The sequence below is a fragment of the Maylandia zebra genome, linkage group LG5 (assembly GCF_041146795.1).
Source record: "Maylandia zebra isolate NMK-2024a linkage group LG5, Mzebra_GT3a, whole genome shotgun sequence".
In the NCBI taxonomy this organism is placed as follows: Eukaryota; Metazoa; Chordata; class Actinopteri; order Cichliformes; family Cichlidae; genus Maylandia; species Maylandia zebra.
In genome coordinates, this window is record NC_135171.1 from 11,631,275 (window position 1) to 11,658,775 (window position 27,501).

A 27,501-nucleotide genomic window follows, 5' to 3' on the forward strand; every position below is an offset into this window, starting at 1 on the left:
ATTTATAAACTTCCTCCCTAGCCAGTCGTCTGTACAGTGTATCCATGACAACTGAGTACTCAGTGATTTGTGTTCAACTTCACTTAATGTCAAATTCAACCAAAGCTTCTAAATATTTTAGAGTAAAGAAAGGTTAGTGTCTGATGTCGTGAAGTCCTGACAGTGATGCTGAGAGACAAGTCACCCACCTCCCATCTGTCCCCCAATGATTCGGGCAGTCTGTTTTTACATTGTGGTTTTTAATGCTCTTTTGATCGAGATTGTTTCATAGTTGGGTAACGATGATGGATTGGACAGCCGTTAAGCTGGAAGAGCAATTCACTGTACAGAAAGTGACGTAACACACGCAGTAATAATAAGTGGTTTTGTACAAGTAGACTGCGAGATGTGGTCAACACAAAGAATACAGAGCATAAGAGCATGAACATCAGAGGGGTTTTGGCCTTAGATAGCTCTACTACATAACAACATGCAGCCATTTACATCTGAAAGACCCCACTGTGTGTGTAAAAAGCAAATGTGGAATGTAGAAAGTGAAAAGAAGCACTTTTATGGTAATGGACACTTATCCAACCCCATTTAGTCCTCTTACAATCTCTCCACATCCGGTAGCTAAGAAACCAAATCAAGAGCTAATTGATGGGCTTGGTTAATACCACTGGGCCCATTTTTGGGATGAAAGTGCTCTTTCTCCTCGTACATCTCTTGCTTCCTCATTGAAATTGCAATTATGACTCATTATGAATTAATCAAGCTTTTAAGGATTTTCAGATATTCGTGTTTTGGAAGAATTGCTAGGATCACTTTAAGGACTTTCTCCTTCCTATTTTTTTTATTAATCTTTGTAAATTTGGCATCTGGCAGTGCTTACAACTATTTCAGTGCACAGAAGAGTCTGTTCCAGTTCAGTAGCCTAAAATGACACACTGTGGTTTTACTGGGTCGCTGCAAAAAAAAAAATAAAAAAAATAGATCACTCAAAATTGACTGAGAGAGACTGAGGTTGTGAGGTTGCCAAAGCTTACCTTACAAATTTAAAAACTTGTTGGCAAGTAGGCAGGTCCATCTCTGTTTCTAGGATGCATAGACCATTTAATTTAATGGAAGCAAAGCAAATAAATACATTACAAACCCAGGAATCTGACTGCTTGCGACTGAATCAGTGTTCCTGACAGGAGGCTGCCCACACAATGGATGTCTTTATCTCGTGTCCTTTCACTTTGGCATGCACAGCATGACCCCCTCTTTACAAGGCAGTGTGGTTGCCTCTGTTTTTGACATCATATACGTAAAATAATGTAGACACTAAAAAATCAAACAAACAAAAAAACAAGTCACATGGATGTGACCCCCCCCCCCCCCCCCCCAGAGATATGTTTACTAGTCCAGAACACGTGTCTATGGGTTTTATTTGTATTCAAAAGGCTTACGGCATGTGATATTACAGACGTTTTATCAGTGTTAGTTATGGGGTGGCTGTAGCTCAGGCGGTAGAGCAGGTCGTTTGCTTATCGGAAGGTTGTAAGTTCGATATCCTGACTGCTCCAGTCTACATACCAAATGGGCAGGATGCTAACCCTGAGTTGCTCTCTGATGCATCTCTTGGAATATCAATGTTAGATAGAAAGAGTGTTTGTGTTAGGCAAGTTACATAATGTACTTTGAGTGCTCGGATAGAGTACCATTTATCTACAGAGTATTTAAAAGACACCATAGTTTCTTCATTCTTATGGCTAATTATACATTTTTAAAATATATACATATTTTACTTTTTTATTATTATGCCACTGGGCATGAATACATTGTATTTATTTACAATAATTAAGGTCACGTATTTCCGCTCCAGGTTGAAAATTGTTTCTGTTTTTGAGTTAAATGCCTAAAGAACTACATTACCCAAGAAGCACTGCCGTATTATAAATAGTAACGAAAGGGGCGTTCCTGCGGTGACATGTGGAGGAGGTAAGAAGAGGATTGTTGCCGAGGACGCATTCAGCTGTCAGAGATAACGTCGCTCAGGCTGCTCTTACCTGGAGTTTCACTGCCATGGACTTAACCGAGGATAGGACTGTGGAAATTATCCCGTGCTGACCCACTTCTTCCCGCGGTTCTCTCTGCCTCTATCCTTTGACGCCTTCATTTTAGTTCTGTCAGGTAAAGTCCTTGCCTGTGCGCGCTAGTTTTTTTTTTTCCAGGCTCGGGCTTTGTTCATTTTGTCACTGAGATGCAAGCATCCCTGTCAAGGAAGTAGCCCACGCGCTCGTTTGTTTCTGTTGTCTTGCTGCAGCTCGTGCGACCTGACATGTAATGTAGCTAGAATGCTCGTGCAACTCGGTTCAAATGTGCCACGAGACGTTTAAATTAGTTTACGTGCTTTGACACAGGGCAGTAGAGAAGGGAATAGAAAGTTTACATGTCTAGCGTGGATTGAGACTTCTGATTTCATTTTTTTAATTTTAATCTTTTATTATTTTTGTTAAATGTCTCTGTTCCTTCACAATCACATCCAGGACTATAAATATGTTTGCCCCTTAGTGATGTTTGATGCTACAGTGTTACAGACAATGAGCTTCTCAGTCTGAAATGATGGTGACATAGGTTTTGGGTGGTTCTTAGTAACTGCAAAAATCACAGATTATATAGACCACAGAAGGTATAGCTGGTGGTCTTTCATTCGAGCTGAGGTCTCGTAGCCTGAAAACAAACAGGTCACCTAAATACCAGACCTATTGCTTTCACCCAGCTATAACAGCACAATACACATGAAGCTTTTTACTGTTTCATTTCTAACAAATCTATGAACGAATATTGCATAAATATGTACAAGCTGTACTGTTAGGCAGAACTGGCAACAAAATAAAGCCATGCAAGGGGAATGGACGGCTTTGTAGTTCAGTTATTTGTGGTTAATGTTTATAATAGTAGTTTTTGTTATAGCCATTGGTGATTTTGCAGTAGGTGGTGCTCTGAGAATGGCCTAAAAAATCAAGTAGACAAACAATGGGTAGCAAAATCATAAAGGTAATAATAGTTTAAATAGGTGATCATAACCACTGCAGCTTACAGTATAGGTACACCTGAATTGTATTACTGCATGAAATGATTTAAATGTCTTAAATAAGTATGGCTTGCTTGTATTTGCTGTCTGTCATGATTCTTTAAATTCTCATGTTGTCAACTTTTTGCAGGTGTTATCACCACAGAGAAACCATGTCAGACAAAATGTCCAGTTTCCTCCATATCGGGGACATCTGTTCCCTGTATGCAGAAGGCTCCACCAGTGGATTTATCAGCACTTTAGGGTAAGCCTTCCTGTGTTTATCTTAATTTTCATGACTCCTCCACCATCTCCCTATTCCAACACACTGCAAAACGAACAAACTAACCCATGTAATGAATGAGTTGTTTCGAGCCAAGGCCAAAAGACCCAAGTGTTGTTTTTCTTTAAGTATCTCACCCAATTTTCTTTCATAAGCTTCACTTATAATGTACAACATGAATGGCGATACCAATGTATATATTGGCCTCTAACAAATATCAGATTGGCCAGTCTTTAGTCAACATAAAAAAGGTGATAGTGAATAACTGATTTAACCAAAATTAATGAAAAAGAAAGATGAGGTTTTTTCAGGTGTTTCCAGTTCAGTTGATGTATTGCAGAGACTGGGATAGAAAAATATTTGGACTAGGCAGGAAAACGTAACAGGGTTTGGTCCTTTGGAGGCTTTATTTTGCACACTGTTTAGCCTGTCTTGCAGATGGCCAGGCATCAATATTTTAGCTCAAATATTAGTACAGTAATGGGTAGAACTTGTTCGTTATGCTGCAGTTTTGTTGCTTGGTTTTACCAGCAGTGGCTGGTAAATGCTGTCTCTTAGTAAATTATTTAAAATAGAACACAGTATCTACCAGCTCTAGCAGCTTTTACAGAAGACGCTGATACACCGTGCTTGTAATCTTCAAATTTAAGGACATCTATGCTGTGTGTACCTGATGTGTTGCAACTTATTTCAGTCAAATGTGTAGCTTTTCTTATCTATGAATACACAGCAACATACCATGTCACTCTGGATAACTGTGTCAGTCCAGTGTTCTCTCTGAGAAGTGCTAGGTCCTGTAGTTGTAGCTTTATTTATTTATTTTGTGTTTGCTTGCTGTTCTGTGCCTGAAATTACTCTCCCGGTACATGCTGAGTACCATGTTTTCAACTAGTTGACATCTCCACTCCTTCCTAATTGTAGGCAGTGAGTTAAAAGTGCATCTCATTATGTGGAAATTGAGAAAGTCTTGACACACAACTGGCACACAGAGGAAAAACAGAAGGCTAAAAGAGGAACAGCGGGCGATCATTGATGTGAATGTTCCTGTCCAGCGTCTGGCATCTTAGGCTTCAGCACCCAGAATTAGCCTGTTTCTCTCCCTCCTGCTTCTTTCTGTTTGCTGTCCTGGGGAGTTTGTTTTTCTTCTCCTGAGGTGAAAATGGGCACAGCATCTGTATTGTCCTGTCCTCCCTCTCCCTTTTAAGAGCTGCAGTTTTTCTGCTCTTGCCTTGTCACTATTTCAGTTTGCCGTTTACCAGAGGATGAGTCGAGCCCTTCTCCTTGCCTTCAGACGCTATGCTCTTAAACAATTTTAGTGTTATGCGTCACCTACCATAGCAACAAATGTGAGCACAGCTTTGAAGGCTACCACCATGACGGAGCTTGTCAATTTTCCTATCTTGTGTTGTTATGCCAAGTAATCCCCCCTCCCAGCCCATCCGCTTCTGTGAGCGCTCTCTGTTAAAGGGAATAGCTTAGAGGACGTACCTATAAATAGATTTATTGTATTAAGTGTTGCACTCCTGAGAGACAGGTGCATTTACCTGGATCACGACTGGTGCGGGAAGGCTGACAATCAATGATAGTGTAGCCCTGAAGGGCACTTTCTGCCCTTGGATTTCACTGACTCCTGAGTTTCATGTTTCTTTTGGAGCTCGGCCCATCGGTGCATCAGTGTGATCGAGGTGATCAGCTTTTCATTTCTGCAGCGAAGTTTCTCACGACATGTGACTTCTCCTGTGACGATGCAGAAGTGCAAGTGTGTACAGAATGACCTATAAAAAGATGCACCTGAATCAACCTGCTCGTGCATCCTACACAAGTGTCCTCTTTGTGCCGATATACTGTCTTATAGTTATCCCAGGGGCTTCCCCTGAATTGTAATTATCGTACTACTGACTTTAAATTTGTGCTTTCACTGGAGGTTGATGATTTAGAAAACTATGATTCAAAGAGGAATAATGTTCCCAAAATAGAGGCCCTGAAAGACAGGAGAATTGCTTACAGCTTATAATTTTAAGCTACAGGAATGATTTCAGCAACTTCTCAAACCCCTTTGAAATGTGGTGGTTTACACTGTTTGGATTCTAAAAAAAGGCTTTCAGACACCTAATATCTGTCCAGTTCTTTGAACTCAGGTGTCACATCTGAACTTGGACAGATTTCTCTTTTGCAGCAAAGGGAGTGCTGACAGTAAGGCTGAAACTGTCAATGTACTGGTCAGTCTGTGTTCCCACCTTCACCTAGGTGATAAATTGTGGATGGTACCCCAAATGATACGATAAATAGATACAAAGCAGCAAAAATATCTGCAAAGATTACCTGGGCTCAGCCTTAGGTTGAGGAGCTTAGTTATTTGTGAGTGGGTAAGAATAGATTTGCTTCTCCTCTGCATCAGAAGAAATTTGAGGTAGCTAGGATGCCTCCAGGGACATCATCTAGATGAGGTCATTAAAGTGAGTCCCACTGGAAGGAGACTCTGGGGCAGACCCAAGACATGCTGGAGAGATTGTGTGTCTTTGCTTTCTTGGGAACATTTTGGGGACATCATAAAAAAGATTTGTCATGACAATGAAACTTGTATTTCTTCTGACTGACAGAGCTGTGACAGAGCAGAATTAATATTGCATATACTGTTGTGTCAGATTAATTCATCTATGATTGTAGAAGCATGTAAAATACGGAGGAAAGTAGCAGTTAGTAATTAGTTTCAAGCAACCAATTTATTTATATAGCACTTTCAGACAACTCCCAGCTGAAAACAAAGTGCTGTACACTTGACACACCAAAAAACAATACCTTGAATAAGTTAAAAAATTTGTATTATTACAAGCTACTAATGCTGGGATGGGGCTCCTCTGTTATATTTGAGCTGGCAAGACATTAAGTGTTTACACCTTGGACGTCTACTAGAGTTAACCTTGCTTCTCTATTCTGAACTGAGCAGTTGCTTTCACATTTCAGGTCTGCTTTCAGAACAGAATGATTGGGTGTGCATCAAAAGTCATAGTGAGAGCAGCCTCTGCCTATATACACATTATTGCCAAAATTATTCTCCCACCCATCCAAATCATTGAATTCAGGTGTTCCAATCACATCCATGGTCACAGGTGCATTACATCAACCTAGTACCTAGGCATCAGCTCAGTGAATTCCAGCGTGGTACCGTGATAGGACGTCACCTGCGCAACATGTCCATTCATGACATTTCCTTGCTACTAAATATTCTACAGTCAGCTGTTAGTGGTAGTGGGAGTGATTGGGAACAACAACAACCCAGCCACTAACTTGTAGACCACGTAAAATCACAGACTAGGATCAGAAGATGTTGAGGAACATCATGTGTAGAGGTCACCAATTTTCTGCAGAGTGAGTTGCTATAGACCTGCAAACTTCATGTGGCCTTCAGATTACTTCAAGAACAGTGTGTAGAGAACTTTATGGAATTGGTTTCCATGGCTGAGCAGCTGCATCCAAGCCTTACATCACCATTGCAATGCAAAGTGTTGAATGCAGTGGTGTAAAGCATGTTGCCGCTGGACTCTAGAGCAGTGGAGAGATGTTCTCTGCAGTAATGAATCACAATTCTTCAACTGGCAATCTGATGGCCGAGTCTGGGTTTGCTGGTACGAGGATTGGTATAAGAATAATTTCAGACTGCATTGTGCCAAGTATAAAGTTTGGTGGAGGGTGGGTTTTTCAGGAGTTAGCCTCAGCCCCTTCTGTAAAAGAAACTCTTAATCCTTTGTCATTTAGAGACATTTTGTACAATTTCATTCTCCCAACTTTGTGGGATCAGTTTGGGGATGGCCCCTTCTTTTTACCACAACACTATTCACTAGTGCACAAAGCAAGGTCCATGAAGACATGGATGGGTGAGATTGGTGTAAAAGACTTCACTGGCCTGCACAGAGTCCTGACCTCAACCTTAGAACACATTTGGGATGAATTAGAGCGGACTCAGGCCTTCTTGTCCAACATCAGTGTCTAACCTCACAAATGTATTTCTGGAAGAGTGGTCAAAAATTCCCAGCAACCCACTCCTGAACCTTGTGGAACAGCTAAGGCTGATATAGCTGCAAAGGTCGGACTGACAACATATTAAGCCCTATGGATTAAGAATGGGATGTCACTCAAGTTCATATGGCTGTGAAGGCAGATGAGCGAATATTTTTGGCAATATAGTGTAGATTACTGGAGCTACCATCTGGAATCTATTCTAATGGTCATCAAACAATCTTTATTGATAAATACAAAAGTGTTAAAACTCATCATTAAGGGTACAGTGGAGTCTAAAACAGTGTACGGTGAACTTTGACCGGTCAGTGCAGTACCCCTAAGTTAAGTCAATTTCAGGGTTTTGTTTGTGTGTCTATTTTTCTTTTTTCTTTTTTTTCTTTTTGATGTTCTGCGCATTCGCACTGAGGTGATTAAAGTTGGTCAGCACATGCTTAAGTGTCCCACAAATCCAGGCCAGTGAGTCAACATTCACAGCACTCATAGATTCTGGATATTTGGTCGAGGGATGTACACTAGTAGTTAAGTCCATGTTTAAAAGTTGCTACCTTTGGGAGTTGGCACCAGAAATACTACAAATATAAACAAATTATTCTATAAATGCATAAAAGCATTAGAGCATTGGTTTTAAGATTTTATGATGCCACTGTCTCTATAAGGGGTTGCAGCCCTGACTGAAGGCTATGCCCCCTACTCTTTGTGTGAAGGCTTTAAACAAGCTAGGTGAAGAGTAAGTGCATGACACTTGTGTAAACCAGCACAGCTCTGCAGTACTTTAAATGAAGAAAATGAGAGCATCTATATAGGCTGTGTCAGGGTAAAGCAGCAATATGACCAGTCAACTAAAGCAATTCGTAACCACCTTTGATACAGCTATGTTGATGCTAGCATGCAAGAAAAGCGGGATACTGCTGCTAGCATTCCTTACATTTGCACACTTGGGGTGTTTGTTCCTGTGTGTGTGTTTGTGTGTGTGCGTGCCTGCATAATTCTGTGATGGCATAAACAGAAACATGTGTGGCCTATATTCCATACATTTAAAGCATTAAATTTGATTATTAAAGTATGTCTCTTGAATACTCATGCACTGTTTGCATGGTCAGTATTTAACCTTTTCCGGTAGATTATGCTTTTCGGTATTTTGAGTGTTTTGCTGTTAGACTTCTTCTCCATTTTTGGCTTGTTTAAACGATTTTTGAATTGTTAAGACATCAGAAAGCCTTTAATTGTCATTGTACTTGGCATTACAGTGAATTTAGGTGTTCTGCTCTAATGTGGTGCTTTAAAATAAACACATACATAAAATATATTTAAAATACATAAAATGACATATGTTTAAGGGCACAGTATAAAACCGTTATGGAGCTATCTTTATTTGTTGGGAGCGATTACTGGATTTGGAAGCTGTGAGTGAATCTGGTACCTCTGGATTTCATGGATCAGTAACGCCTACAGAAGGCAACAGTTCAAACAGATGGTGACCTGGGTGAGACGGTCTTTGATAATGTTTTGGGCTCTGCAGAGAATGTGGCTGTTCAAAATGCCTGTCCCAAGCAGCATCCCTAATTTTGACTATAAACAGTTAAGATACAGCCACAAGATTTGCATACCTCATTCCCATGAAACGCCAACTTGTGGCCAGAAGTTATTGAGTTGGTAGCTATATGTTACTAGTTCAAGGCCACACAATAACCATTTTTGTCTCTACAGGGCTCCATAGAATATGCTACAGTGAACAAATAAAGTAAAAAGTGTTGGAAACACAATACTTTGCTTATTTAAGAAAAGTTTTTTTTTTTGTTTGTTTTTGTATTCAGTCATATTTTGGGTACATGAGCTGCATGAATTAGAATAATCCAGATAGTGATGGGTTTTACCTGAATTATCGCCCTAATTTAATATGACTCTCTCATAATATCGTAATATCATTAGGAATGCTGTTATTCAAAAAGTTATTAAACCCTTCTGAGGATTAAAGCAAATTTCATTTGCATATGTCCTTATTGACTCACTCATAATGATGGCTGTCTGTGCAGGCTTGTGGATGATCGCTGTGTGGTACAACCAGATACAGGTGACCTCAACAACCCCCCTAAGAAATTCAGAGGTAAGGTCTAAAAATCACTCGCTTCTCTCTTGATGAACATTTCATGAAATGAGTCTGTGTTGCTGCCATTTTATGCTCACTGCTGCCTTACATTCAAACTGAAAGATGCCGTAGAAACATGCAGGAGAACGCATCAGTCTCACCTGTTACTCATGAGCAAATTGTTTTGTGGTCATTTGTGCCCATGCTCAGGATGGATTATATGCATACATTTTCTGCTTGGATCTTTTATTTAACTATTTAGAAAATGCAGAGTATAATACAACCCCAATAAGTTATATAAGCCCTGTTTGTTTTCAGAACAACTAACAATATATTTTAAATGGTTTGAAATAGTCTTTACTCTTTTTTTTGGATATTAACCCTCACAATTAAAGGTGACTAACTTGGAAGTTGTGTGCACAACTTTTTTTGTGCTTGTGAAATAATTTCGAGATGGAAAGGGCAATGGTTATACTAGGATGTCGAGTAGGGAAAACCTAGAAGGACTGCGTTGCCATAATTACCTGAAGCAGTTGAGTACTGTTCAGATATACTCTCTTGGCAGCAAAGGGAGTAAGAATACATTTGACATATCATTGTACAGCAAACCCTTTTTAGCTGTGATGGATTCATGAATTTTGCTGTTCATATTACAAATTCTGACCCTATTTTGAGTTGTTTTGCAAGTGAAATGGCACAGCTGCCAAGGACACATCCACTGACTTGTAGCAGTGCTCCTTCCAAACAGATTAAATTGGTCTCATTAGACATGAGAAGCCTAGCAGGACTTCAAGTGTCCCTGTCATGTCTCAATTGATGATCTCTTATGTCAGGTCATCCCTGAGTGATGATATCCAGGAGGAGAATAGTCTGTGCCCAGAGCCAAAAAGCCAAAGATAAACCTGCACATTATTTGACCAAAAGAAAAATCAAGAATGAATAAAAAGAAGTGTCATTTTGATGGTTATCTTCATATAGTGTCAGTACCAGGCAGCCAGAAATGGCTGATCCTTTATATCTACTGGCCTAGGGTAAGCAGTTTCCCGACTAGTACGCTGATGGTTTCAGATTCAAGTCTTCTAGTCTAGCAAGTGTTGTTGTGTGGACATAATAGCTTTGTCTCTATCACGTGTGGTTGTGTTATTGTTCTTATATGTAGTTTCTTTCAGGCAGAATGCCAGGCAGCTGTAAACAAAAAGCTTGTCACAGGAACTTGCCGTCCCTGCTAAATAGCAGGGTCTAAACTGACAGCGTGAACACATGCACAGATTAACTAGGAGGCATGTGTCTAAAAATACAATAAGACTGTGTTTTGCTTTTGAACACCAAGTATAGTTCTGCTTTTGATTGTATGCCAACGCTATCAAAGAGGATTTATACATCACCTTCCTCATTCATTGAGATCAGACTGGCTTTGTTAAGAGCTGCGTGAGCTCCAACAGTGTTTACAAAATATAACCAAAGCCTTTATGATGGGCATTCATGGGCCAACCTATTGTTAGGTACAACAAAAGACTTTCAGTCTTATCATATTTCTTTTTTTTATGCAGATGGTGTTCAGTGTACCTCTCGGATGTAGATAATTTGTGTCACATGCTCTGAATCACTGAGTTTAGCTTCTTCTAGCTTCTCTTTCAGTTTTCATACACATTCTTTAATCGCTGACTTTATTTCTGTGTTTCCTGAAATTAGTCTTAATGCATAACTACGATTTTTTTAAAAAGCACAGAATATTTTCACTTTAGTGCTTAGAACTCGTCCTGTTCTTCCTTCTAAAACCTGTGAATACCTGATTCAAACTAATTTAGTTCTTTAAATCATGGTATTCTTTTGAAAATGCATTATGCTTTTCATCAGTGTAGCTGTATTGTCTGTTTGGCACTGTGTAGGAAAACACCACACACCACATGCGTGAACCATTTCTTTGTTCAGTTATATTCATAGTTTAGCTATAATTGCTTTCCACATAGCATGCTAACCATAGACTGACCTGATTTACTGAAGCATCAGATTCAAAATAGAACATTTGCAGCTGTGTGTGATGACATGGGGATCTGATTGAGTCACTATTGGGGGAGTGGAGCATTTTAGGTTTAATAAAATGGTGTAATTTTCATAACCACTTAGTGGGAGCAGTCAACCAGGAACTGCTCCAGCCACAATATAAAGTAAATTGTCCTTAGCGGGTCCTATTCATGTTTTTAACACTTCAGGAATCATGCAGATCTTTTGATTTCTTTACGACAACATTGCCCTCAGGCTACTGCAGTAAAAGTGGCCACAGTTCTGTGGTGGAAATGACAGCTTAGGTTCGGGAACACATTTTGTTTCTGTGAAGTTGGAAGTTAAAACTAGTACACAGAAAAAAATATCCAGAGACGCTGTCTTCTTCTCACAGTCTGAATTACTTTTGTCGTCAGCACACAGTTCAGACACACTACCCTTATGAGTCTTGCACATTTAAAGCCTTATATGCTGCTTTTCTGTACCAGGGAAAATTTGGATGAATAGCAGATAGGCAGCAGTCTTTTATGAGTTTAAACAAGGCCTGCTTTTCCAGCTGAGGATGCAAAGAAATGTGTTCATGTCTGACTGACCTATTCAAATCATATTCAGAGATGTGGTTAATGAATACACTGCAGTAACTGCACAGGGGAACTGTATAAATGTACTTCTGGTATCATGCTAGGGTTCCTTTTATGACATAAACTTACATATATTATCCTAAATAAAATGGTATATTTAGATTACAGATCATTTTTATGAGTCAAGGAAGCAATAAAGAGATTTTTTTTTTTTTTTTTTTGGGGGGGGGGGGGGGGGGGGGGGTGGTATTGTGAAGTAATACATAATCCAGCCACAGACAGTAGTATCACCTCTTCTATTAAGGCGAGTGTTCAATAGAAACAGAGTGAAACCAGAGCTAAATCCTGACGTCTTGGTTTGGCAATAATAGAACCTGTAAGCTGTTTAAAAAGTCTTTATCTCAAGGATGTATGTAGGGAACCAGTTTTATTTTAAATCTACGTGTATGTCAGTCTATGTTCACATACAGGTTAACTCCATGATTGCATGTCATTTTACCTGTGCATATAAAACTTTGTGGGTACAGGAAAGCTTGGCGCTCAGCTCTGCTCAGTCGTCCTCTCGTGCACAATATTATGACTGTTTTTGTTGTTAGAAACACAAAATCCAGAAAACTGATAAATATTATATAATTTGAGATGCCATCCAAGCTGCACTTTGCATATAATTAGTAAAAACTGGAATGTGTTGTTGGACTCATTTGTTATTTACCTGAGAAAGAACAGGTAGCAAGATGCTCTAAGAGGAAAAAAGGCAAGAGCAAAAAGCCATGGTTAGCAGGGGAAACGTTTGGTTTTGGCATTTATGTGAATTCTATGCTTCAGACCGCATACTGCATGGGATGTTTTAAAAATGTAAATTTACCTGCCCTGCCACACTGTAAGAAACTGTTCATGACTGCTTTGGGAATTGATGTGATGTAGCATCAGCTGTCTGTGGCATGTGCTGGACAAGCAAGTCAAATCCCTGGAGGCCTCATCTTCTTCTTAACCACCGGACACCTTCAGAGCTCGTTGAGAAGTCTACAATGCAGTGGATCAGAGCTGTTTTGGTGCCCAAAATGTACGTCATGCACCAAATGTGCAAGTAAAATATTTGAAATAAATGTCCCCATTTCTGTTCTACCTGCTGTTTTAAATACAGCCAAATATTAACTAATGTGTAAGAAAACCCACAAAGAGCTTTTGGCCTTTTAGAATTTCATTTATTACCCTGACTTCTTTCACTTTACTGCTTTTTTTTTTTTTTTTTTAATTAATTTACCATCAAGTCAGTTAACTTTTGAGCTATTTAACGGTACAGTTAAGTAGGAGAGGGGGTTTTAATCAGTTTCAGCTGCTTTGGTGTTAATGAAATTAACAGGTGCACTAGAGGGGCAACACTGAAACAACACCCAAAATGATTTAGAGCTGACATGTTTCCTCCTCATCATCTTTGACTGTTTTTGCTAGTTTGCATTTGGCTAGGGTCGGTGTCGCTGCTACATTTCTATCAAAAAATGTGGTATCTTTTAATTCCTAACACATTACTCAGTCCCTATCAGGATAAGGGAGTTTTTTCCCCCTATTGAGATGTTTTGAAAATTTTCCCTTTAATTTTTTTCAAGAATGTATGTATACCAATCTTGTTCTTTTTTTCCAGGCTCAGAGTAAACATATTATTTCTTCACAAGTATTTTCAGTAGGGCTTGAGTGCGCATGAGGAATGAAAAATGTGAATTTAAACCATTTAAATGAATGAAAAAGGTTGTTATTTATGACAGCTTTCAGTTGGGAATTAGGAAACCAAAGTCATGAAATCAAGCAAGAGATTGAATTAGAGATGTTTAAGAACCATCACTCAGGCACTGACATCTCCTTTTGAAGTTTGTCATGATTAGCTTGTTAAAGAAACAGGAAATGTTAAGTAATCAGTTGGGAAAACACCTACTCTGAGGGTTTTGTTTTGCTCTGTTACATTAGGATGCCTGGGGGAACTACACTGGTAGGCTTAACAGAGCTAAGGCAGAGAGACAGGGACCAATAAAAGAGAAAGAAGCAGTGGTCTTTATGAGTGGAAAAATTACTCACTTGCCCTCATGTTAGCGTAAAAGGGTAATGCATGGGTATTGTACTGGATGCACTGTGTAAGGCCTTCATTTTTTGAAAATATGATTCTCTGTAGAAGTCTCTGTAGCTTCGTCTTACTTCCTAAACCCAGATAAAATTCACAGTTATTACTATGAATCAGGGATCAGGGTTGCCTCACTTCACTCTGTTGGAGCAAATTGCGAGCTTTAAATCAGAGGCCAAATGTGAAATTCATTTTCTACGAAGCAGTATTTCTAAAACAGGAAATACTGCTTTACCTATTTTTTTTCTTTCATTATTCACTGATGTTACAGAGTAGAATGACGCTACCATTCAGTAAAATGGATCCACTTGTAGTTTTCTGCTATGACAACTCGTGATGCTCTCTAAAATGCCAATGATGACAGGAAAGTGTATATAAATGTCTTTATTTTGTTATTTCAGTGATTTTCCCTTAAAAACCTACATACTTATTACTCTTTGCATAATAATTGGTTAAGTGTGCAAAAGGTGTGCTTTAGAGTTTTATTGTTCAAAGATTGGATTTGGAGCAGTTAAAAATTCAAATTTTTAACTGCTCTAAAAGAAAGGACTCAATTTCGTTGCTCGTTAGCGATTGTAATGTGTTAGTTTCTTACTTCCATCTCTTTTTGTTTTTCTTTCGCTTTTGGTTGAGCCTAATTGTGGTAAATGCTGTAAAAAATGTAGTCTTTTAGGTAAATTACACTATTTTCTCATGTTATTATCGTTCCTTCAAGCAAATACTTCTCTGCCCGTAATATTTAGGTTCTTCCCAGTCTATTTTTGTCTTTTCCTGGCTGCCTACCCCATCAGACAGATGTTTTTGCCACAGCCCACTTTTCTCTGTTGGTCCTTGGCCTCCTGTCATCCTGTCCTCCCTCTTCTACCCATGCCACATGATAGATAACTCTGGGACGCTCCTGCAGTGGCTGCATTTCCAACAGCAGCATCCACTCGGGCTTTAAAAAAACTGTACCACATTTATAGCTCACTGGGTCTCCTGTTCCACTTAGCATATACAGTACAGTGTCTACAGTATACTATAAAGAATTGAGCATGTTTGCTTCTAGTGGGTAATTCAGTCTGACCAGATAAAAGACGATTAATTTACTTCATGTTGCAAACATTATCTATAAATACCTGCAACACAAGTAAATTTTATTTTGTTCTACTGTTATAATCATTACTATTTGTGGATTTAGTAGTTCACTGTTTTGAGGTGTTGTTTTTGAGAGACTGGCAATTTATCCTTAATCTTGACATGAACAGCTAAATGTGAAGATGCTCAGGTCGTCGGTGTCACAGTGAAATCAACCACTGGTTCTTAGATTTAGCAATTTTCAAGCTTCTGTGTTAGCATTTTGTCCATCACTGTGTTACTTGGAGCCACAATTTACCATGTTTGGATGAAATGTTGGATAAGTCATCAGCCAATACTAGCAGCCTGTCCATGTACCGCACAGTCACACATAGCTGATTATTATTGCTATGTAACACTCTAAAAATATTTGTTTATGCCAGCTGAATCTGCCCATATTCCTAACTCTCACATTCTTTAGGAAGTAGGTGTCCATAAAATTCAAAGCTTTTTATACCTAAAGCTTTAAACATGTTTAATGTTGTAAACTTTGAGGGCACTTTAGTGTGTACGTCTGTAGGGATTAACTCTGTTATGGAGCCAAACTGTTTTGGCAATCGGGCCAATCAGCTGACCAGCATTCATTGTGACAGTGGGGGAAATTTATGTTCATACTCGTATCTTACATCAACCTATTGAGTTCCTGTTTCTTTATTCTTTGCTCCCTTTTAACCATTCAAATTTTAAACTGTTCTGTTATTTCTGCTAATGCCAGGTACATCTTTTGTTGCTCATAACTTTTATAGTTTTTAAAATATTAAGCTTTATAACATTTCAACTCGTCATATCTCTTAAACTCCAGAGACATGAGCCATGTGCCAGTATAGCTTCAGACACTACTGACACTGAAAGAACTTTTTTGATACCGTTTACCGTTTTTCCATGAATTACGTTTGTTTCAGGATAGGAAACCTGTCCTTCTCTCAGATTTCAAACTCTGGATTTGAAGCAGTTTTTTCTTTCATCATATTTCTCTCTGGGATGAGTGCGGGTTTGCCTCATTGGGACAAGCAGGCACCCAGAGAGCGGGCGGTGCAGGTTCGAGTCCTACCTGCATGTTTTCCCCGCTCTTGCTCCCTCTGCTTTCTTGACACTCTTCAGTGTACCCTTTCAAATAAAGCCATCTTCAGCAGGCAGTTCAGCTTCTTCAGCTGTTTTCGGGACATGATTTCTGCTACACGGCATTTTAGCAGGAAATGCAACTTTTTCTAGTATGATATTGTATTAAGGTTATATCTTGTAAAACGAATGCAGGGTAAAGTACTATATTGTATTGAACATCTTGCACAAACTCTGGAGAGGAGTGTCCTGTGCCATTTGTGTTGACAAAATAACTTGTGTATATATATATTTTTTTTTTTTTTCAAAATTAAACTCAGGAGCGTACAGTGTTTGGTGCGACTCTGTAAGACTTCTAGTCTTTCAACATTTAAAACTATCAAACTAAATTGCACACAGGTCATCATTTTCAGTTCCACAGTGTGCCAAAACCTTGCTTTGTTCTACTGACACATTCCTCTGTTTGCTGAGGTCAAGCAGACCACTGCTGATATGAAAAGATGAAGTGTAACTTTTCACCTTCCTCTTCTTATTTCCCCCCTAGATTGCCTTTTCAAACTGTGTCCTATGAACAGATACTCGGCACAGAAACAGTTCTGGAAGGCAGCAAAACCTGGAGGCAACAGCACTACTGACACAGTCCTCCTCACTAAACTTCATGTAAGTCTGACATCACCATTCCAACATCTTGCAGTGCTGTGTAACTTTGTGCTGTTGTGTAGAAAATGTGCACAGACAAAAATGCTGCATGTTTCCATCTCTGTACCTCTGTTCTGTGCATTAGCATGCTGCTGATCTTGAGAAGAAGCAGAATGAGTCTGAAAACCGAAAGCTGCTGGGGACAGTTATCCAGTATGGAAATGTCATTCAGGTGCGTTTAAGGCCCAGTGAGATAAGGTTCTTTGCTTAACAGAAAAGCTGCAGTATTTAAGATTGAAGATAACTCTATTTAATGAAAGAGGCGTTTTAAATAACTGCTACAGCACAAAGATGTGCTGTAAAGTTATCTGTTGCAGGCTCTATTATCTTTACACATTACAAAGGAATGTTTTGCACTCGAGTATGAGGTCATCGGCAACTAGAAATGTAGTCTATGACACCCACAAGGACTACAGTATATACAGTAGGTCATGGATAAATAGCTATACAGTGTATATGTTAGTATATCAGTGACTTGTTGGTTAACTGGTTTCAGGGGAGATCATTTTAAAAATATTAATAAATAAAAGGCTTTTGTATCAGTCAGCTTATATGATCCATGCTCTGTAATTCTTTCCACTGTCTCATTATGATAGTAGCTGTGGGGGTTGTGACCGTGTGATTCTGTTTTTTCTTGTTGTCAACAGTTGCTGCACTTGAAAAGCAATAAATACCTGACAGTGAACAAGCGCTTACCTGCACTGTTGGAGAAGAATGCCATGAGAGTGACGCTGGACTCTGCAGGAAACGAGGGATCCTGGTTCTACATCCAGCCTTTCTACAAGCTCAGATCCCTGGGAGACAGTGTGGGTAGAGCAGGGTGTGGGAGTCAAGTTAATTATGCTCAGCAAGAGAAATCAAGGATATATTTTTAGACTTTTAAAGAGGTTTGAAAACAGGAGTTACGTAGACTGATGTGTAGCGCAGAAAATTGGAACGCCAGAATAGGTTTACATTTAGCAATTGTACACTCACCTGCTGACTACTAAACTACTGATAAACTTTTTCAAGTCCTCCCAGTTTGTTTCTGGGTTCTTGCAGTTGTTTTCGCAGTATCCAAAAAAACAAACAAACAAACAAACATTCAGCAACCTGCTTTAGACGGCTCAGGTTTATTTATTTACTTATTTATTTATTTTTAATGTATAGCCCCAAATTATGTCAGTACTGTAAACATTTGCTTCAGTTTTACTAGTTTACAATGATAATGTTAAATACTTAAAAGCCAGTTCTTATTAAATATATAACTACATAGTAATAAATTATTATATCCACTCACTGGACATTTTATTAGGTATCAGGCTGAACCCTGTTCCCCTTTGACCTACCGTAATTAATTGTGGCAGATATTCAGCCTGGTGAGGGACATTTCTTAGAGATTTTGGTCCTTATTGACATGATGGCATCACAAAGTTGCTGAAGATTTGTCTCCTTCCGCCACATCTTAAAGGTGCTTTAATGATTTAAGCCAAGATTGGTGCACTGTGCTCCTAAAGCTCATGGTCAGCAGCAATACTCAGGTTAGATGTGACAATGTTTATGCCAAATTCTGACCCCACTGTGCAAATATTGCAGCAGATATTAAGACTCAGATCAAGCAACATTTTTCCAATATTCTGCAGTCCAATCCTGATGAGCGCTCGTTAAATGTAGCGTCAGTTTCCTGTTCTAGGCTGACTAGAATTTGGTCTTTTACTGCTGTAGCCCATCTGCGTGCTGCGTATTCAGCGATGTCCTGTTGTCTTCCTGTCAGCTCGAAGTTGAATGGTTTGAACATCAGCAGGCTGTGCTGTCTATGTCCATTGACTTGAGTTGCTAACATTTGATTGGCTGGTTAGCATTGTATTAGTGATTAGTATTACAGTTAAAGTGGTATACCTAATAAAGTGACCAGTGAGTGCATATCAGTTAATGTCCTTCTTTAAGTGGATTTAATGGAAAACTATAGATTTTATTGTTTTTGTATTTGTGTTTGGGAGTTTTAGGTGCAAGAAATCTGAAATATTAAAATAAAAAATATTCATGTAACTGCACTCAACCTCTTAAGAATTCTGCAGGTTTAGGTGTGTGCAGTTAAATAGAAGTGGATTTACCTTACCTGGCCTTACCTGTGGTACACTTGCCTCTAGCAGCTACATTGGAGGCTACTGGTTTAACACACTTTAACTATTAGTAGTGTAGTTATGTTGTGGATATTGTTGGTGCCAGGTTTTGACCTGGAAAGTAAGATGCGGTGATATGGAAAGAGCACACACTACACTGACATAACCTCTAATCCTCCGGCTCCTTTTTCTACTCCTGGTGGATGGAAGCTAATAGAGTTAAGACGACTGATCAGCTAATTAAGTTGCATTTTATTAATCCTCTTGGACCAGTTTTTCTTCTGCATGATTCATCCTCCCTACACAGGAACAGGGGCTGCTCCAGTGCAGAACTTATACATTCCACCAGCGCCACCAGTGGAAATGACAGGAGAGGCTAAAGGCTTTAACTATTCTGTTTGAATATGAAGGTTTTTCTTTGAGGGACAAATGTCTCATACTTGTCAGCTGGACTGGTTGCAGAAAGTAGAAGTTTGTCTATTAAAGTTGATCTGGTTCCTTGCCTGAAAGGCAGAGATTTCAAACTTGTTGTGAGACTGTTTTTTAAATTACTTCACCTAATTCAAATTTCTTTTAATGTTCAGATTGTGTGCAGCAAAAACGAATCAGCTGTTGATCAAAAGATGTTTGTTAGACTGAAGTTTCTTTTTATTATTTTCTAATACCTGCTCTCATATGTCATATGTGGTGAATATGTAATGTTAGAGACAAGGGCTACAATTTCATTATTTTCCTCAGGCTCTTTCCCACACAGTATGGTCTACAGCACCACCTAGTGGTTGACTGGAAGCTTGTTTCAGTATTGCAAAATAATATACAGTAGTTATCCCAACCATCCTCCATTTAATGCACCATTTTCTTTGTTTCTCTTGTTGCTCCTGCAGGTGGTGATTGGAGATAAAGTAGTCCTTAACCCCGTCAATGCTGGACAACCTCTGCATGCAAGCAGCCACCAGCTAGTTGACAACCCAGGGTGCAATGAGGTACAAAACACACAGTTTTGTTAAACTTCATTTCTGTCCATCCAATTCTGGGTGAATGCACATACACTTTATTTTATATATATATGAAGTAAAATAAAATACTCCTATCTTTCAGGTTAATTCTGTGAATTGCAACACAAGTTGGAAAGTTGTTCTCTTCATGAAATGGAGCGACAACAAGGAAACGATACTCAAGGGGGTCAGTGAGCTCAGATTTCTGCATGTGGTTGTTTTTTTGTGGGGTTGTTTTTTGTTTTTTTGTTTTTTTTTTACATTAAGCATTTTTTCCCCAAATGTACATATAACATCCTTACTGGCTACAAAGCAGGCGTATTAGAACACATGAAACGCAGTTTAATAGGAACAACAATAACCTAAAAACACCATTTAAGTTTGAAAATAAAACAGTCGAAAGAGAATAAAAACCATGGTAACTGTCCACGTGTGTTTATCAATGTAACTGCAGGGCGATGTAGTCCGGTTGTTCCATGCGGAGCAGGAGAAGTTTCTCACTTGTGACGACTATAGGAAGAAGCAATATGTTTTTCTTAGGACAACCGGCCGGCAGTCTGCGACTTCTGCCACAAGCAGCAAAGCACTGTGGGAAGTTGAGGTCAGTAATTATGTAAATGCACAATGCCTTTGAAGCTCAGTTTTCTGATAATTGAGTACTTAAAACTTAATGTTCACCACTATCTTTGAGCACAGTAAAAGTGATGTTGCTCAAATAAATAATGCGGGTTTATTGTAATTTGTGTTTGCGTGTTTTGCCGTTGCCAGGTGGTTCACCATGACCCATGCAGGGGAGGTGCAGGCTACTGGAACAGCCTTTTCAGGTTTAAACATTTGGCCACAGGGTGCTATTTGGCTGCTGAGATGGGTGAGGTGTGTGTCACCATGTTTACTTTCGTATTTTTGATTTGCAGTTATCACTTTGTACCCATGCTACTTTGTCATGAGCTTCCAGAACAATACTGTGAAATGTTTGGTTCAAAGCTTTGTTACTGTATATACACATGCTGGGATGTTGAAAGCACAGCAAAGGGACAGCAATATGAAAAGTAATGATGCTGAGGAGGCTGTTTTAATGTATGTTTGCCAGGTTAATCCCGACTTTGAGGAGGAGAATGCCGAGCAGCGGCCCTCTGTAAGTAAGCCTGATCGCTTCCCCCCTGAGTGCTCTGCAATGCCCTGCTGGTTGTCTCACCGTTATTAATCTTGCTTGTTAAAATCTCTGCTGGGTCTGTGCTTCCTGCTCTAGGTGGTGGACTTTACACCCTTTAATTTCCAGGTACTGTCACACAGTCTTTACATAGTTGCAGCAACGTATTTCAAACATTTCTTGTTGTCTCAATGTTGATCATGCATGCTTGTTGCCTTTTTGTTCGCTGCAGTTTTTGTGGCACCCTGTTCATTTTTTTTGTGTGTGTTTAGTTGCACTTGATAACCACATGGTGTCACCATTCTAGCATCCTACCTGATGCATGTCTTAAGTGAAATTGCCATTAGGTGTCAGTGTTGTTATCTATGGTTTGATCATGCTGTTGGTCCAGCAAAGTCCAGCTGTATGATCAATTGTTTGTTTTTTTTTCAACTTCCATCAGATATTAAATCTAATTTGTAAAATCAGATTAGCTGGTGATTAGTGGGTTGACGTAAGAAGACAACCTGGATATGCCTTTGCCTCAGTATAGTTGAATAGTGTAGCCATATTTTTTCCGTAAGCTGCAATCATTTTGTGTTTTAGTGGTTTGCGCCTCCTCACTGCATGCTTTCTTCCTTTAGCTGGATGGAGATAATGAAGCTTTACGTGGTCGCCTGCGGGGTCCACAGGAGAAAATCATGTACACTTTGGTGCCTGTTCCTGATGGTATGGATATTTCCTCCATCTTTGAGCTGGACCCTACCACTCTGAGAGGCGGGGACTCCATGGTGCCCAGGTTTGGCATTTAACACAAACTTTTTTATTCACATAAGCATGCCACAAATACTGCTTCTGAAGCCACTGAATTTATGCAAGTTCACAGTATGCAGAAATCAAAAGTAAAATGTTCCTAGTGTACAATCATAAAAGATGTTAAGATTAGTGTTCAGACACGTCCAATCAGACCAATAAGTGGTTTCATAGATGCCTCAGTAGAGTTTTTTTTGTTTGTTATTTCAGTGGGGGGAAAAAGCATCAGGAATGTTGTAAAATATGGGGGAAATATGCAGATGACAAATATCTCAACAACACCTTGGCTAATCAAAAAGACCGCAATGATGTCAAGACTTCAGCAGTTCAAACAGTGACAATAGTAAACTTTTGACTCATGTGCATTGTGGGGGGAATTTGGAACGGCAGTGGAAAGGGAGTTTCTGAGGTGATGACTGCGTTTTGCAAGGCTGGACAAGGGCCAGTTTTGTTATGAGTGGTCTGACACATCTTTCAAACCAGAGACAAAGACGTAGTTGTGTTGTTTGGGTAAATTTTTGTTGTTGTTTTTTTTGTTTTATTTACTTTCAGAAATCATGGAGCCTGTGTGTGTGCGTGTGTGTGTGTCACACTGGTAAGCTTGAGATTGTGTGAAACTTACCAAGGAGAGTTAGGAAAGTCCCAGTATGGCATGAAACAGGAAACCGCTGAGGTTTGGATAGTGTTCACAATAAGGGAAAAACTTTCAGTTTTCTAAGATGACATGCACTATCACTTAAAAACACACTTTAAAAAAAAAAAAAAAACATCTGGCAGAAATGTTTTTTGGATTTATTTTCTTAGATTAAAATTTGATGATACAAAAGCAGTCGCACGATGCAATATATCATGTAGTTTCTGTCCTAAGGTTGGTGATAAGCCTCTGGCTTATTCGTAATGAGCCTCAGTTTGGTTTCTCAATTCCAGCTGACATCACTGTGTTAAAGAGAGAATGTGTCGTTCTAACATTACAATTGTGTAATCGTCATTGTCACTGCACATAAGGTGAGCTTAGATTCTCCCCACCTTCTATCAAAGCCTCTATTGTGTGGCATAGTCAGGTGTGTGTCTGCATGATGCAGGCTACTACTACGCCTCCCACTCCAACCTAAAATAACCTTGTCCCTCAAACTTCAGCCAGGGGACTAACTAATGCCTGGCAGAACCAGTACACAAAGGTAAGCCTGTTAGCCTCAGTAGGCGGTTATGTAATGCCTGCCAAGAATATGGCTGCTGTCTGTGCTGAAGACCTCTCTCTCTCACACACACACACACACACACACACACACACACACACACACACGCTTACTCACTCACACACGTGGAGCTGGCTGGATGCTTTGAGAATGAAGGACGTAGTTGGCTCAAACTTTACTATGTGTAAAGGTTGAGTGCTTAATGTAAGAGAGATAATACTGTACAGGTCACTGCTGGCTAATCTGTACAAACAACACACTTTCCTGAGGAAGCCACTGTAAGCAGCCTTTTCCAGAACCAGGAAGCTTGTTTACAATTATCAGCTGCACGTTTGTCACATAACAGCGTCCAATAATAAATCTAATCAGAGTGCTTATGGTCTTCTGTGTTTTTTCAGACAGGAGTTGATTTATGGTCTTTTGTAGGTCTTAATTGTGAGCCATGTTGTGAGCTGAAAATGGAGGTCTTGGCCTGAGAGTGGAATAAAAGCTTGTTGAATGGAGCTGTCTGTCTTATTGAACGCTCAAAGCCTCCTTAAATCTGTCTAATATTCATAAAACACAACGGGATTTAAAACAGAAGATTTAGAAAGTTATTAAAGAAAGAAAATATAATGTGCCTTCGTATCTATTCTTGATCACAGAATGCCCACAACATTAAAACAAGGTTGCGTTTGTAGCTGTTGATAGCACCAAAGGCTTATACATGGGCTAACAATGATTTTACTCCATGATTAGTCTGATTATTGAAGCGCTATGCTAACTTGTCCCCATCACACTCCACTGTGCTCTGTAGCTGATTCGCAGCTTCTGTTTGTCTTTTGTTTTATTTCATCACATCAGCTTCCTCTCTTATTTACAGGAGCTCCTATGTGAGGCTACGACATCTGTGCACCAACACATGGGTTCATAGCACCAACCTCCCCATTGACAAAGAGGAGGAGAAGCCTGTTATGCTACGGGTGAGTAGTTGCTGTGGATCAACATGCGAATGAGTCTTTATTAACAGTTACAGTGATTGATTTGATGTTTTTTCCAGATTGGAACATCAGCAGTAAAGGAAGACAAAGAAGCGTTTGCCATTGTCCCAGTGCCACCAGCAGAAGTGCGTGATTTAGACTTTGCTAACGATGCAAGTAAAGTGTTGGCGTCCATTGCTGGAAAGCTGGAAAAGGGTACCATTACACAAAATGAAAGGAGGTATGTATGACACCAGACTGCTAACTTTCTTATTGGGCTTTATATTTTATTTGTAAGTTGTTTATTTGGATAGTATAAGTATAGAAGGACATTTTTCACTGAAATTAAGACTAAACTGTTGAGTTGGAACTTGTACCCTCTCCAGGTTTGTGACAAAGCTCCTGGAAGATTTAGTTTTTTTCGTGGTAGACATCCCCAACAGTGGGCAGGATGTCTTGGAGATCATGGTCAACAAACCTAACAGGGAAAGACAGAAACTCATGAGAGAGCAGAATATTCTTAAACAGGTAGGCCTTAAACCTATGAGACAGTTTATGTACTGGTTTAAAATGTTCACTTTAGGCACTAAAACAAATCCCTGTTGCCTTTTACAGATTTTCAAACTTCTTCAAGCCCCTTTCACTGACAGTGGTGATGGTCCCATGCTGCGACTGGAAGAGCTGGGAGACCAGCGCCACGCACCGTTTAGACATATTTGCAGGCTTTGCTACAGAGTGCTCCGCCATTCCCAGCAAGATTACAGGAAGAACCAAGTAGGTTCAACACCACAGCTTCACTCAGAGCTTGGGTAGTGTGACATTTTCTCTGCATTGATTACCCCCTCCTTTGTCTGATTTGCAGGAATATATAGCCAAACAGTTTCGCTTCATGCAGAAACAGATAGGATATGATGTGTTGGCAGAAGACACAATAACTGCTTTACTTCACAACAACCGGAAGCTGCTGGAAAAACACATAACTGCTGCTGAGATAGACACATTCGTCACACTAGTGAGGAAGAACCGGGAACCAAGGTAAGGCTTACAGAAAGACACGCCCTGGCTGCTCTCTTCAAACTGTAACACAAGGAGCCCCTGTGGCTAGACTGGGTCAGATTTGCTTATTTAGCAGCTCTGAAGGAATGCAAATCTATGTAAACGTATTCAAATGAGTGAAGTACGAATATGAGTGGAATTGCTTGTGCAGGACCTCGGTACTAGAGGGAATATGCTGACAGCTAGTGCGTAAATGTATTTTGTTTATGTCATGTAAATTGCTGTTAATGATGTGTGAATGAGGTGGATCCAGTGGTTCAAACAGAGAGGACTGTTTGAAATGTTAGAGTACTGAGGCAGGGGGAACGGCCAAGAACATTTTAATATACAGTAGTTTATTTATTCTTCCTCACATAGGATAGTATGTACAGTGGAACCCCGGCTTACGAAGACCCCATTTAACGAAAAATTCAAGTTACGAAGGCACTTAACGGCAATATTTTTGCCCGTGGTACGACAAAATGCCCGTGTAACGAAATCAGTTTGCGAAATGCGTTTCGCTGTTCCACGTGAAAGACGTATTGTTGTTTGCAGTGCGCTATTTTGTGTGCTTTTCGTTTGCAATTAGCCTATCGTTCATTCATAATGGGGCCGGCATAAGGCATAAATATGAGCGAGTTTAAAAAAATGTAAAAAAAATGTCATTGCACAGTGTACGTACGTACATTAATTAACGTAAATGTAAGTTTTAGTTTTGATGTTTAGAATTAAATTCCCTAATGTTATGTACATATGCACGTACGTATGCATGCATGCATACATATGCTTTCTTCAGCCTCCACCAAGACCTTCGTCTTCAGCCGCATCGCCTCACTCAAAAGGTGCTTCGACTTACGAAACCTTTGACTTACGAAAGACCCTCTGGAACGAATTAATTTCGTAAGTCGGGGTTCCACTGTAGTCTGAAATTTGTTTCTTTATTTTTTAATTTAATATATTGTCATCTGTCACCAGGTTTCTGGACTACCTGTCAGATCTCTGTGTGTCCATGAACAAATCCATCCCTGTGACACAGGAGCTCATCTGCAATGCTGTGCTGGACTCTAGCAATGCTGACATCCTCATTGAAACCAAGTGAGATGCTCATTTTCATCAGGTGCTTTAATGTGGTAAACTGAAATGAGAGCTTACAAAAAATGTTGGTGTTGTGTACCAGATTGGTTCTGTCGAGGTTTGAGATTGAGGTGGCGACAAACGAGGACAATCCAGTGGAGGCGGAAGATGAAGAGGAGGTGTGGCTCTTCTGGAAAGATAACTCTAAGGAGATCCGGAGTAAGAGCATCCGGGAGTTGGCCCAGGATGCAAAGGAAGGCCAGAAGGAGGATCAGGAGGTGGTCAGCTACTACAGGTGTCGTGTCTTTATGATGATAATTTTAATAAAAAGATTACAGCTCAGATTTAGAAAGGACTAAGAATCCATTTTCTTCCCAGGTGCCAGCTGAACCTTTTTGCCCGGATGTGTCTGGACCGTCAATATCTCGCCATCAACAAGATCTCCGGTCAGCTGGACGTGGATTTGATCCTGCGCTGTATGTCCGATGAAGACCTGCCGTACGACTTGAGAGCATCTTTCTGCCGTCTGATGCTGCACATGCATGTCGACCGTGACCCTCAGGAGCAGGTCACGCCTGTCAAATATGCTCGTCTGTGGTCTGAGATTCCATCTAAAATCGCTATTGATGAGTGAGTTCATATCATAAACCCTTTAAAGGGGCGTGTATCGCCATTTCAGAAACGACGCAGTGTCTTTTAAAAGCGATTCTCCTCTAATTATCCAGCTATGACAACGATGGGACCACACGGGATGAGATCAAAGAGCGCTTCAGCCTCACCATGGATTTTGTGGAGAACTACCTGAGAGAGGTGGTGTCGCAGAATATTCCCTTCTCTGACAAGGAGAAAAACAAGCTTACTTTCGAGGTAACGCTTCTTTGTTTGTGGTATGAACAGATGAGAAGTGACATCCGTTTATTAAAGTTGTAAATCATTTGTTGGTTCTTTTCCTGCTTGTAGGTCGTGAACCTGGCAAGGAACCTCATATACTTTGGTTTTTACAACTTCAGTGACCTGCTTCGACTGACAAAGATCTTACTGAACATTTTAGACTGTGTACATGTCAACACCATCTACCCCATTAACAAGATAGAGAAGGAAGAAGAAAACAAAGGTAAAGAGTGAATGTTTTCCCTTAGCCTGAATACTTTCTTGCAGCAACGATTTTATCAAGCTCTCACTTTTCCAGGTGTGTAGAGT

At 39.8% G+C, this 27,501-nt stretch overlaps 1 protein-coding gene across 7 annotated transcripts in view; it reads left to right on the forward strand.

Annotated features, from left to right (window-relative positions):
• The first annotated feature begins 1,985 nt into the window (after nt 1-1,985).
• Nucleotides 1,986-27,501, forward strand: part of itpr1b (inositol 1,4,5-trisphosphate receptor, type 1b) — an 80,270-nt gene continuing 54,754 nt past the window's right edge. For all 7 annotated transcript variants that reach the window (XM_076883749.1, XM_076883752.1, XM_076883751.1 and 4 more), the window contains exons 1-23: nt 1,986-2,154; nt 3,189-3,302; nt 9,374-9,444; nt 16,844-16,959; nt 17,084-17,170; nt 17,646-17,804; nt 19,985-20,083; nt 20,199-20,282; nt 20,550-20,696; nt 20,864-20,968; nt 21,186-21,230; nt 21,345-21,374; nt 21,869-22,023; nt 24,096-24,195; nt 24,273-24,433; nt 24,579-24,720; nt 24,808-24,966; nt 25,055-25,227; nt 26,203-26,322; nt 26,405-26,596; nt 26,680-26,931; nt 27,027-27,168; nt 27,262-27,415. In XM_076883749.1, the coding sequence (XP_076739864.1) occupies nt 3,211-3,302; nt 9,374-9,444; nt 16,844-16,959; nt 17,084-17,170; nt 17,646-17,804; nt 19,985-20,083; nt 20,199-20,282; nt 20,550-20,696; nt 20,864-20,968; nt 21,186-21,230; nt 21,345-21,374; nt 21,869-22,023; nt 24,096-24,195; nt 24,273-24,433; nt 24,579-24,720; nt 24,808-24,966; nt 25,055-25,227; nt 26,203-26,322; nt 26,405-26,596; nt 26,680-26,931; nt 27,027-27,168; nt 27,262-27,415 (2,785 nt within the window). In that variant the 5' untranslated portion in view covers nt 1,986-2,154; nt 3,189-3,210. The remainder of the gene's footprint in view (nt 2,155-3,188; nt 3,303-9,373; nt 9,445-16,843; nt 16,960-17,083; nt 17,171-17,645; nt 17,805-19,984; nt 20,084-20,198; nt 20,283-20,549; nt 20,697-20,863; nt 20,969-21,185; nt 21,231-21,344; nt 21,375-21,868; nt 22,024-24,095; nt 24,196-24,272; nt 24,434-24,578; nt 24,721-24,807; nt 24,967-25,054; nt 25,228-26,202; nt 26,323-26,404; nt 26,597-26,679; nt 26,932-27,026; nt 27,169-27,261; nt 27,416-27,501) is intronic.